This window comes from Hydra vulgaris, chromosome 05 (genome assembly GCF_038396675.1).
Source record: "Hydra vulgaris chromosome 05, alternate assembly HydraT2T_AEP".
NCBI classification, from domain to species: domain Eukaryota; kingdom Metazoa; phylum Cnidaria; class Hydrozoa; order Anthoathecata; family Hydridae; genus Hydra; species Hydra vulgaris.
Window position 1 is genome coordinate 43,271,923 of NC_088924.1, and position 14,245 is coordinate 43,286,167.

General features: G+C 26.4%; 1 protein-coding gene across 2 annotated transcripts in view; it reads left to right on the plus strand.

Annotated features, from left to right (window-relative positions):
- The first annotated feature begins 2,413 nt into the window (after positions 1-2,413).
- The window catches only part of LOC136080882 (uncharacterized), a 127,875-nt gene continuing 116,043 nt past the window's right edge, over positions 2,414-14,245 (plus strand). The window contains exons 1-3 of one of the 2 annotated variants that reach the window (XM_065798256.1): positions 2,414-2,632; positions 11,455-11,496; positions 11,614-11,661. In XM_065798256.1, the coding sequence (XP_065654328.1) occupies positions 2,548-2,632; positions 11,455-11,496; positions 11,614-11,661 (175 nt within the window). In that variant the 5' untranslated portion in view covers positions 2,414-2,547. Of the gene's footprint in view, positions 2,633-11,454; positions 11,662-14,245 lie in introns of both variants that reach the window. The other variant, XM_065798255.1, reaches the window with a different exon arrangement.

The window sequence follows — 14,245 nt, forward strand, 5'->3', positions numbered from 1 at the left end:
TGTTTCAATAAATGCTTCCTGTTCGGACCTGTTCAGGTGTAAACGCCCGAACTTTTGCCATTTTGAAAAAAGTTAAAGTTCCTATTTTCCTCTAAAAGTAACAAAGACCATGTATATATATTAATATTCGGTTCTTTATTATTAATTTTTTAACAGTTAACACGAAACCTTTATAAAATTTTTTGTATAAGTTTTGTTACTCTAAATATTTGTTGATAGAACTAAAGCAACATTTTTAGAATTTATAATACGTCAAAAACAACAGTTACTACAAGATATTCAAATAAATAACACAAAAGTGAAATTCTTAAATAAAATTTTGAGTCAACATACCGCTCTTGATGGAAATCAGCATTTGCATCATTACCTAAAATCAAGCTTTAAGTTCAGCTTTTCGTGGTCAGGGATATAAAAATATCCTTAAAGTCTCCATAAAAGGTTATCAACCTTGATACCAATCTTATTAGGCAACAGCTTCAGTTATCTGAAAATATTACCGATGACTGCAAGGAAGTAAACGCTAATAGAATAAATAATTTCAAAAAAAGGTACTTAACTGAATTAAGTTTAGCTCAGAAGCTTTTTATTAATAAAGCTAGCAAATTTAGGCTTAAGTATTGATTAAAACTTGATCTCGATAACTTCTATAATACTATCCCGATAAATGCTTTTATCGGGATAGTATTTATGTTCTATCATAATTGCCGTCACCTAAGGTTACTAAACTTACAGCGACTGTTTTTATGAGTTCGGACTGTTTCAATTTGTTATATTCGCAGTGCATATCGCCGAAAACACACTGAGTTATATAACTCAGTGTGTTATCGGCGTGAAAAGTTAAAAAGGGAAGTGCGACAAAAGATAGTCATCTGGTGGATTTATATTTTGTTAATAACAAAAAATCAAAAAATATGAAACAAACCTATACATTTTATTTTTCTAATAACAAAGGTGGAAATTGTAGTATATATTCTTTCAATCGCACTAAAAGAAAAACAAATATAAGAGAGAAAAATAGACTTGAGAGGTATGCTCAAGGCACTTTTTTTTTATTTTATTGTTACTAGTTAATTTAGATGCTACAAGATGTCCAAACCCATGGGACACGGGAATTTGAATAGTTGTCTTTTAAACGTTTAAAAGACGTCTAAAACGTCTTTTTTAGATCCCATGCCCACTGGTAACAGTAGAATAGTATTAAGCCAACAACTCCACATCTCCGTACTTACAAATGATAGATAAACGGCGAAAGACAGCGTTAAACCACGTTCTGGTTTAATCAATATTGACTTTAGAGACTTTTAAAACTTTAACTTAAGTTCAGAAAGCAATCATCAACATATTAGCAATCAATTATTAATAAACTAACCAATCATCAATCAATCATCATTTGTAATCATTCAAGGAAATCCAAATCGCATTGTTTATTAAACATTTGATTGAATACGATGAAATATTAAACGTGTTAAACGTGTATTGAGACATGTTAAATTGATATCTTCATTTTTACATATATAACAATAGAGACGAGAGTTGTCAGAATTGGAAATGCACATTAACTAGAATACTTAAAATTTTTAGTAAAATGTCTTTAGAATTTAAAATTTTTCTTTGTAAGGATAAAATAATCTTTAATTTGTTTTTGTTGAGTTTACTGGTTGTTTGATTTTTTAAAACAGCTGTTTCGATCAAGGAATTAATTTGTTTTAATTTAGGAAACCAGTCTTGTCTTGATTAGAACAAAATGATGCTTTAACAAAACTGAATTTATTTCTAAAAAGTATGCAATTAATAAAAACAATAGTAATAATTAAAAAAATTATTAAAGTGTCTGTTTATATTAATCAAATCATAAATTTTTTCATAGATAAGCCATCATTGTTTTAGATATACTTGATTCTTAAGTGAACCAATTTCAGCAACTCTCCCTTATATGAAAAATTAAATGTTTTAGTAAACGGCTCATTAAAGATTATTTTGAAAATTTTATTTTATATAGACTATATTTGTGTAGTTTTAGAATTATCCACCAGACTTGCTATAGTTATTTCTATAAAATGTTTTAGCGACATTTTTTGTTGTATGTAAAATTATAACAAGTTATAAAAAGTAAAAATACCAGCGTAATATTTTTCTTTTAAGTGATATTTCAGTTTAATAAATCATTAAAAATATAGTTATAAAATATTAAGCACTATTGAAAACTAAAATTGTTTTTCACTTTTACTTTATAACAAAAATGAAATCAAATAAATAAGTAAAAACTGTGAATATTCACGACATTATTAATGTTTTTCAAAGATCAGTTATTATTTCCAAGATCGGATATTATTAACTACAAAGCAATGAATAAAAGATGAAAATGAAAAAATTTTTTATAAATATTTAAGACTTACAAAATCTTTTTTTTATTATAATAACTTTTAGAAAATTTACTTCGATACACCAGAATAAAGAAACATAAAGACATTTTACTTAAATACCTGGTGTATTCTTTCAAAGTTTCTCTCAATACTAAAACCTACGAAGCCGATAAACATTAGGCAAATGATTACGATAATCTATAAAAAGTTAATCAGTTTGTTGATAATCAGTATCATCTTGTTGAGTGTGTGCTACAGACAAGTGTGCGGTATGTTATAGTCATAAAATACAGTTTTTTGGCAACTTTTTAGTGCCGTTATGAAAATTTTCATATTTGATTATATGTTGCACATATTAACTAATTAAAACAGTATAACAACTTTCTTAATTCAATAATAATAATATATAAGTTTTTTAGTTTTTAAAATTAAAACAAATAATTCAGCAGAATATTCTTCAGCATTACCTGCTGAAGGAAAAACGGACTAAATTTAAATAAGATGATGAGAGTTTTTGTTAATTTATTATTGCTATGTTCTTTAAACAAATTTATCATTTTATTTGTAGAAAACACTAACTAAACTTAAATACATATATATATATATATATATATATATATATATATATATATATATATATATATATATATATATATATATACATATATATATATATATATATATATATATATATATATATATATATATATATATATAAGGTAAAGTAGTGTTTGATATATAGTTGATTATTATTATGTAAACTCTACATTTTTAAAAAATTCTTTCTTTGGTTAGGTATTATGATTATTTAGCTCTAGAAATGTCATAGATTTAATGCTCACAACTAAAATAATTTCAAGGAAATATCATTTTTTTTATAACGGTACTAATGGCGATATAAGCCTCATATGCATGTATTATGGCCACCCACATTCTTTTAATATTTTGTCATTCATAAGGCAGATTACGTTAAAGAAACGAAAAAAAATGAATCATTATTCATAAATCATATTATTTGTTTAACTTTTTATTACAAATCTAATCGTTTAGTCACTTTCGCTACTTGATGTACTTTTTATCATGCTTCCTGTGTCAGAGTGCTCATGGAACTAAGTTTTGCATACGACGCATTGAATCCAGTTATCTTTTTATCTTTTGTCGTAGCAAATTTTGCAATTACCACAAAATGTATCTTTGTCATTCTTACTTCTTTTTTTCGATATTTTTTGAGTTTTTTTCAAATTATGTTTCGTTGCCATTTTTGTTTCACTTGACCTGGACGTTTAAGTTCTGCAACTAAATTTCGATCGACAACAAAAGCACATTTAATGATCTTTTTGTTTTTACTTTTCTAATTATTTTAAGTAATGGAATTATTGAACGGATGCTAGATGCAGGGTACGAAGATCCAGGTTCCAAAGTACTAAACTTGTCAACATCAGGATTTTTGATGTTTATACGATTGAAATTTAACTGGGTGCAAAAGCTATTTTGGGGATAATATTAGGGTTTAAAGAAGAGATTCCTTTTGTTCTGACTCCTTATATGGCATTCGCTAGTGTAACGGTACCCAACCATGCTTCATAAATAATAGTGGAAGTTGCTTTTCTGACAGTGATCGTCTAGGAAAGTTTCTTAGCAATTTATCAATGGAAACATTTCAATAAGTTTTTAATGCTTTGAAAACGCTTTTGTCCAGAGGTTAAAGTTTGTGACTACAATTCGCTGAAAGACAAAGCTTATGGATGTTTAACTTTTCGGCTTCCTCTATTACAGCAATATAGAAATGACTACAACGTCTGTCGAAAACCAACATAGCTTTCCGTGGTTATCGGTGCTGCTTAAAATGACGCAAAAAATAAAGTAATATATTCTTCTAGTATTTTTAGTATATATCCTTAGTCATTTATCCTTTTGGAGTCATGCGAAATATACTTCCAGGAAGCAAGTTATCTTTGTACTCATGTTTCAAATTTTTTCCTTTATACAAAATTATAGGTAGAATCCAATTGGTTCCAGTAGCATTTCTACATGTATTTACAGAAACTGTTTCTCCTACATCTGCATGAGTACTGTACGCTGTGTACACGCTTTGCTCCTTTTTTGGCATTACTACATGAGAGCTAGTCATTGTTAATTGCAATCTAGATTTATCTGAGAAATCCTACATGCCAATCTTTGCCTGAAATTAGTTATTTCATTAGTACAGTTATTTTAATTTGTATGTTTCACTTAAATATATGGACAAAAACTAATTTTGATTTGTTTTTTAAATTCAAATATAAAATAAAAATTAAAAACTATTAAAATAAGTACCAGCAATTTCATTCTTGAAACGATGTGGCAGATTTTTTGAGTACATTTGTCATATGCATAAATTCTATGTTGTTTTCTTTTTATACCAAATCCTATTACTTAAAGACACTCTTTGCTTCAACACAGATTCTACTGTTTCGGGAATAATGCGCTTTCGACCTAGTTTACGTTTTGGTGGTCGATCCTTTGTCGTTTCTTTGAGGAAAGTTGTAATCTCACGATGCTGCCGCTACTGGGTTTCCTGCTCTAACAGAATATATGCCTTTTTCAAATCCTCTGTTTTCCATTTTGCCCTAATAGTTATTTTTTTAGATTTAGTCATTCTAAAAAAAACAAAAATGATGTTTGACAATTTTTCTAACAAAATTTTTTAAATTAACTGATAAATCAAGATTGCATTTGTCAAGTCACAACGAAAGCATTTATAAACATCTTTAAGTTAAAATAACGAGGTTGTGAAAAGATAACAATATCAAAAGTAAATTTAAAGGAAAATGGTATACCCAAAACAGTCATTTTTGCGTTAAATCATGCAATTAACGCAGCAACTTAAATAATATTTTTAAAGAATTTTAAAATTTACATTTTTTGTTTTATTTATTCTAAACTTCAACATTAAATGCAGTAGTTTAAAGTAAATTTGATAACAAAAACGTTAAATTACAAGCTTCGAGTACAATTACAACATTTATACGCTATTTAAAAAAATATAAAACGCTATTTAAAAAAATACATAACAAATACCTTACTAGACATGCAAACAATAATTATGTTCATGCTAAAAATCACTTTGAAGCCACTAAGTTTTCTATCACAGCTAGAGGCCCACAACTATGGAGTAAAGTAATTAGAAATGACATCAAAACGCTTGCATACATAAATATTTTTAAATCAAAACTAAAAGAAATAATTTTAATTAATTAAAACATGAAGGACTTCTTCTAGAGCTATATTTATTTGTTGGCCTTTAAAATATTGTATAGTATATTTTCATTTTATTTGCAAAAGTTTAAAAACTTAGTTCACTAAAAAACTTTTTTATTTTTTATTTTCTTTTTATGAAAAACTAAAGGTCTTGCTATAGAAGTTTAAATTCTTTTCATTATATTTCCTAATTAAGAATTCTTAATCGCAATAATTAAAAACATTTATATGTAGTTTCGAATATCTTTTTTGTTTTTTTGTTTCTTTTTTATTTTTGGTTTGTGTTCAATTGTATTTGAAAATAAGTTTTAGAATTTATTATCTTTATTTTTTTGCCTTTTTTTTTTTTTTTTTTTTTTTTTTTTTTTTCTTTTTATATTTGATAACATTTTTAATGACAAGATTTGATAGCTATATCATTTACGGATTATTGGGAGCTTGGCGATAAGACTATTTTGTCTAGCGATAAGACTATTATCTCTTCTTGTCCCCGCCATGTGTATATTTTACTAATACAAGAGTTGTAATTATTTTAAACGGCAAACTTATAACTAAAAAAAAAATATTTACAAAATACTAATATTTGAAATAAAAATAAACATGTGGCGTTATTAGCCCATTCCAGTCTGGCTATATTGGCTAGATATCAATGTTTTATGTAAAACGGTTTGTTTTTTGTTGCATTTTAAACATTTCTTACTTTCAAAAATCAAATAATGTAAACGCCACATGAATAAATAAAAATATTAATAAAACATTATTTGTTTTGAGCAAGTATAAACAGAAGCGATACTTTTTTGATAAATGATAAAAAAACAATGTTCTAAAATCACGCTCTCTACATTGTATAGAAAAATTGCGAATAACTTTAAAAAACGAAATGGTGGTATTAGACTACTTTACTCTAAATATATATAGGGGAACCTGATGTACCTTTGACCACTTTTTGCTTTAAGGCGTTTTTTGCGTAGCCTATTGAGTAAATCCAAACCATTCAAACTTTATAATATTCTCTTATATTTTGCCCAAAAATTATACTTAGAACTTTTTTTTCATTTGACCAAGAAGTATCTTTTTCCCGCGTTTAAAAAAAAGAAGTCTATTGGTCAAAGGTACAACACGTACGTTGTACCTTTGACCGATGCGCGTTGTTCCTTTGACCAAAATGTTATTATTAAAAAATCATGCAATGTTTGAACCCTTTTTAATATTTTAGCTTGTTATATATTATGTAGAAACTTTTGGTCCATCTTATATCAATAAAAAAAACCTAATTATTTTGTAATCAAGCCTAATTGTCTAAAAAAAAAACAGAAAAATCAATCCTTACAATCTTGCAAAGACTTGTGTATTAAAGTTACGATACTCAGTATTACTAATTTTTTTCAATAAAATCAGTTATTATAACTATTTAGATAAAGTCACATATTTTCTTTAGTTAGATGCTACTTACATGAAATAATTAGGATTAAGGTCCGAAACTTTAAACGCGATTTAATTGTTCAAAACATATTTTCTAATATATACAGTTATTTTTATTATTTTAGATAAGAAAAGAGCAAAAATACATTTTTATAACTTATGTTAGCTGGCGGTCTATATTCATTTACATATAATCATACTGCTTTTTATAGAAAATATCTTAATGATGACAACAAAAAATACAATGATAAAAGAGTAAAATATATTAACTATTGCAAATAGTCAGATCAACATCAAACATAAGATACTGACGCTTAGATGAACCATGACCAATACTTGGTGGTGGAAGTTTCATAATAATATCCTTAAGTTCCAAATCATAAAGATTGTCATCTTCTCTTATAAACTTGTTACAAAAGTCTCCTGATTTCTTAAGATACTTAATTTTGTAAACTATACCAACAACTTCTAAAACTTCTGCTACATAAAATCTAGAGCATTTCTTTCCAGCCAACTTGACAATTAAAAAATCTCCAGAAACAATTTCACTTTCATTATCAAGTATATTTACTCCAAAATCAATTTCATTAGAGCTTTCATCATTTAAACATATGTCAGACTGACTAAAAATAATCTGCTTTGCCATTTTTTTTCTTTTGCTTGAAGAGGTCTTTTTAAATTGTTGGTTATTAGATTTTGAATCTAGAATAACTTTAATTTCAGGGGTATCAGTTAAAATACATGATTTTCTACTACGTCTTTTTGAAGTATTTGTTTTTCTTAATTTGGCTTTAGGATGAGGTCGTATTATCTCAGGTGAAACAATTGATCTTGATGGTAAACTCACAGTAGGGATTTCCCCTAAAACAATAGATGACGTTGATGGTACACTGGATGGAGCAGTTTTAACATCAATAATCTCATTAGAAAGGCAAGCTTCAGTATTCACTATTGGCCTATCAGTAACATTTGCAGCTAAAAAGTCAATATCAGTAAAAATATTTTCATTAAATGGAAAAAATCCAGTACATTTAAAACTGTTTATAATATTATTTGGTACAAAAGCATGAGGATAAGCTTGACCAACAATGAGGATAAGCTTGACCAACAAGGTAAGATATATCATAAATTGTGACTGGTTTACCAGTTGGTTGTGTGAGGATGAATTGTCATTAAAACTATGCCTGATTTTTTTGCTAACTCAATAACAGAAATGTTTACATGACTCTCATGATTATCCATTAATAAAAGAACAGGTTTTGTAATTGACGGTCGCACATTACTAATAAAATGTTCAAGAAATTGCACAAAAATGACTTCATTTGACCATCCAGACTTATTAGCTGCTCCTACACTTCCAGGAGGACAATTATTTAACATGTAGTCTTTGAATTTAGCACGTGGAAATAAAAGTAATGGTGGGATGCTATTTCCAGTAGCATTAATGGCTGCAATCATTGTTACATTGTTGCCTCGTTCAGCACTAGTTATGCTCCCTATTTGTTTTTTACCTTTTGGAGCTAGAATTTTTGGTGGTACGTGGTCTGTGGTAATTCCTGTTTCATCACAGTTCCAAATATTTGATGGGTCAAAATGATAACGTTCTAAAACATTTTTGTAATTTTTATATACAATTCTTACAGTTTCTCTATTGAATGCAGAAGATCTACCAAGACTTGTAGGTTGTGGTTTACGTAGAGATAGCTTGTTATTATATCTTTTGCGAAAATCTTGCAGCCATTGTTCACCTGCACATTTATTTTTCATCCATGAAGTTTCAATTTTTTTATGATTTGCTAAAGCATTCTCATATGCAAAGGATCGTATCTGCTTTAATGTAAGTCCATAATGCATATTTGCACCATCTGCTAAGTAGTTTACCAAAATTAATTCTTCTTCAGTTGAGAATACTTTTTTTGGTTTGGTATGTGAATATAAATATTCGCAACTACCAGATTTTTTAAACTGCTTCAACTGATATATTAAAGTTGAATTTTTAATGTTGCAATGTCTTGCAGCTTCACTTAAACTCATTTTTTGTTGAAGGACAAAATTCACTGCATTTAGCATATCCATTTCGGAAATCTTTATGCGAAAAACACCAATCTTGCTCCTTGGCATTTTAAAACTAAAATATATTAACAAAATTAATTAACTATTTCGATACATTTAATTCCCTATAGCTGAGCAGAAACTAGGTAATAAAATGAACTTGACAATAATATTGCTTCAGCTCTCCAACTAACTAAATTAACAAAATTGATTATTCTAAGTGTAGTAGTGGTTCAAGAATAAATAGTGAATTGCATTAAAATTCAATGGAATTATTTCATCATCATAATACTAGAAACAATTTTGCATTAAAAAGCAATAAAGCACAGACGACGCCTAATAAGGTAGATTATAAATTTTATAATCTTGCCCTCTTAAAGTCCGCAAATTACCGAGGAAGTAGTTTTTATTGGTCAAAGGTACAACGTCCTTGACTGGTCAAAGGTACACGAGATGGGTTTCTTTAACAGTTATTGTCTTAATCCCCATTTACGGTAAGACATAATTATCCAAAATTTTCCATAACAAAAAAAAGATGTTGGGTAATGTTTATAATGTCGTAGATGAATCAAACAACAGTTTATCACAGTTTTAAAATCAGAATAAGATTAACACAAATATTTACTTTTTAAGAGTCAAAACTTATAATTGCTTGTGGATCAATAAAATTAAATTATATAATAATAGTATTAATAATATAATAATATAATAATAAAATTAAATAATAATAGTAAGCCAACAGAGTAGAAGATACAACGTGGTCAAAGGTACAACAGGTTCCCCTACATATACCTATACATATATATATATATATATATATATATATATATATATATATATATATATATATATATATATATATATATATATATATATATATATATTTCTATATATATATATATATATATATATATAGAAAGAGAGAGAGAGAGAGAGAGAGAGAGAGAGAGAGAGAGAGAGAGAGAGAGAGAGAGAGAGAGAGTTAAACAGACAGATATAAAGATATCAAAATATATAGAGAAATTTTTACGGAATGCCAAAAGAAAAGCAGTTCGTTGCCAAGTATTTGACGAATGTTGCGCTAAAGCATCTTTATGATAATGGGGTAGATTACTTATTTTAGACCAAAATATTGTTTTTAAGTTTATCTAATTCAAAATTTTATTCTCTCTTCTTCCGTGTATAAATAAAGCAGGGTTTGTTTTTGGAAATATGATAAAATTTAAATAAACAACATTTTTTATTTTAGAAATGCCATAGCATTCCACAATGCCATAGCAATCCGCAAAGACTGCTGTTGTTTATTGTATAAAGAACTTACAAAACTATTTTACTTGATTATTACTCTTAACATTAATAAAGTGAATATTTTTAACATACTCTTTAACATACTCTTAACTTTTAACATACTCAAAACATTAATAAAGTGAAGAGTAATTAGTATGAACATTGTTTTTGAAGCATTTCTTAAACTAATTGTTATTTATTTCTACATTTATAATTTTCAATAAATAATTTGTAAAGTATAAATATATTATATGGTTATTGTAAATAAGTACGATTGGGGTTCGGTGATAAGACAAAATAATGTCTTCTACTTGCCCCACCAGGGTTTTTATTTTAAACTTTTAAATTGTAAAAGTTATTTAACGGTAAAATAAACAAACAAACAAACAAAAAAAATTAAAAAAAAAAATTAATAAAAATTTGCAAGTTATTATTTGTCATTATGTTTTGTCTACCATATATTTAGTTGTTTATTAATCTATTAGTCAGATTAATAAAAATTTTTAGAGTAAACCTTTTTTGTAAAAAATTTTGTAAAAATTGTTCTTAAGTACATTGAGGAACAAGGTTGACTTTTTCATAGACAAACATATACGTCAAGCGACGTTATTTATTTAGAGCTTAAACTCAAAAATGCTTTTCTTTGACTTCCTTCATTACACATATCTCGTAAATTGGAAAAATAAATATAAAAAAAATCAAACTCTCCTCAATTATAAGTTTTATAAGGTCAAGATTTCAAAAACGCTAAGAAACTATTGTTTAAAATTAAAAGACTAATTAAAGAATATCAGCTTATCAAAGTTTATCAACTTGTAGCTCTCACGTTTGGGGCAGTTGTGGTCAAAATGCTAATTATTTTTTGTTCCTAAACTCTAATCATTGCAATTCAATTTCTTAAAAGCGGTCATGGATAAGGACCGTCTCTATAAATACTGCAATGCTACTTATATGATTTGAGCAAAGTATATAGTACTAAATATGCATTTACGGTTTCTGTTATTTGGACAGTGTTTATGTAACAAGTTTATTTATATCATAAGTTTGGTTATTTTTTTATTCTTATATAAATGTTTGGTTTTTAATATAGGATGCACTTGGGAGGAAAACATTATGCCAGATAATAGTGGAGGTATTGCCTCAGTTTTAAGTAATACACAAAACGATTGCTGTTTATATTGTCTCAATAACTTTACTGACACCTTTGCTGCTTTTTTTATGGATTCACAGTGCACATGTTTAAATTTAGATCACAAGAGAGTTGCGTTTAATGGAGCCTACTACACATATTTAACAAGTATGTTATTTTTAAAAAAAATAATTTTTCTAGACTTTACATTAATTTTAACACTTAATAAAGCCACACAAGTTTGAAAAAAATTATAAATGGTGTAGAACATTAAAATATTCTTATATAACAGAGGTCGACAACCAGTTTTATGTAGAGAGTTGTTTTTCCTTAAAGAATTATTAAAAAAGTTTTTGAAATCCTCGAATAAGCTTGTGTACAAAACTGAAACCTATAATCAATAACTTATTATTTTATGGCATTTTAATATCTTAAATACTTTTTTAAATATTATAAATTAAATAAAAAAGTAAATAAGTAAAGCAAACAATTTTTGAGATATTGTGAGTGTAATCGTAAAACGGTAGTGGTGTTGCCGTATCATGCGGTATGAGTGTAGTGCTTGCTTCATAAAAGAAAGATTTTGAGTTCAATCCCCACCACATCTCTGGTTGTACAGAGCTCAACTTGGCTCTCCGCGCAATTGCCTTGTTTGTTAACTTTTGTGTTTTGGAATTGTAAACTTGCTAGATGTTGTTACCACAGTCAAAGTAGTCTCGTCAACTCCAGTGACTTTTGTTTATTTATCTCCTCAGACTTGAGGAGTTGAATAACCGAATGAAAAAAGAGTGAACTGATTAACAAGTTTTTTTATATCTATTTTCATCTTTGATCTATTACAAATTTTTCTTTTTTTCTTTTTAAGTTTTGTGGCTCTGTTTGCATAGTTTTTTTAACTGCAAGTCTATCAACTGAAGTCCGAATTGAGCTCTATTGAATTTTAGAACAATTTAAAATTATTCCGTTGTTATTTACATTAAAGTGTCAAAAATGACGAAATAAATTTTTCCTTTCTCAACTCTTCAAAATGATTGGTAAATAAATCTTTCATTTTTCGATAGTTACAACTTTATCATGATGATCTATTTACATGGTGGTCATCAAGGTAAATTTGTTTTTACGATACTTTTCTGAGGCTGCTAAGATGGCTAAGCAATGTATCTTATCCTGTTCATTACATAACTTCTTAACAACGACTTTTATTATCATAATATAACATTTTATAAATAGCTCGTTGATAAAGATAACCATTTCAAAATAAAGTTGCTGTAACTAATTGCCACCGTTTAATTAAAAATATTAGAAAGCTTTAGACAACAACAGAAATATTTTAATATTGATATAATGACGACTTATTTAAGAACACCTCCCCCCCCCCCCTCCTCCTGAATAAACATCGGATATTTTTATAAAACATTAGGTCATATTATCTTTTTTTAACTTCATCAAATAATAAACAAAATTCGTAAAGATTTAATGTTTAAAAGACAATTTTATGTGACTGCTTTTATTACCAAGTCATTTTTGTCTTGAATTATGAAAAGACATTTTTGCAAAAAATATAATGTTGTTTAAAAAGTAAGCCTTGGCAGTTTTAAATGTAGTTAGATAAATTTCTATTTCTAATCTAACAACACAGTTTTTTGGCTGATGTTATTTTAATATAATAATTGATGATGTTATATAAGCAGCACTTACATAAATTTACCGTTTTTAAATTGAATGTTGAAATTTTTTAAAGTATTTTAAGTGAAAATACTAAGAACTTTTTCAACAAATCAAATTTTTCACTTTTTTTAATGAAGTTAAAAAAATATATAAATCAGAAATAATGAAGAGTCACACAGTTTGAAAAGAGCCATGTGGCTCGCGAGACGCGGGTTGTGGACCCCTGTTATATAAGGATTGATTTATCCAAGTGACACGTATTACAAAAATTAATAAAAATTAACAACAACAACAGCACGCTATATATTTTCCATAAATCATATTTACTAGGAGACTGATTAAATGCAACTTTATAAATTACGAGCTTGCATAAATGCGAAGCAGTTGTAAAAACTTAGGTGCAATCTTGCATAAGTGCAAAAATACGAAAAAAAAACATGTTTAATTTAATCTAAACTGAATAAAATAAAATAAATAATTTGATGAAGAAATAGAAAATAATTAAAAATAAACTAAAAAAAAAGAAAAGAAAAGAAAAGGAAAAAGTACATATAAATAACTAGTCAATTTAAATACAACTTTCGATAGATATAAAAAAAAATAAAGAATAAACTTTATTTTTTTAACTTTGATTTCGAAAAAAATATAAATAACTTAAAATTATCAATGAAAATCACAAAGAAAAAGCATTAAAAAAGAGAATTTAAAATTATGTATTAAAAAAGAAAAAGAAGAATTTGATTAAGTAAAATTTTTATTTAACTTGATTTTGTTGTATTGTATTTTATTAATAATTTTAATTTATTACTATTATACATTATATATACATATATATATATATATATATATATATATATATATATATATATATATATATATATAAATATATATATATATAAACATATATATATATATATATATATATATATATATATATATATATATATATATATATATATATATATAGTTATATATATATATATATATATATATATATAAATATATATATATATAAACATATATATATATATATATATATATATATATATATATATATATATATATATATATATAGTTATATATA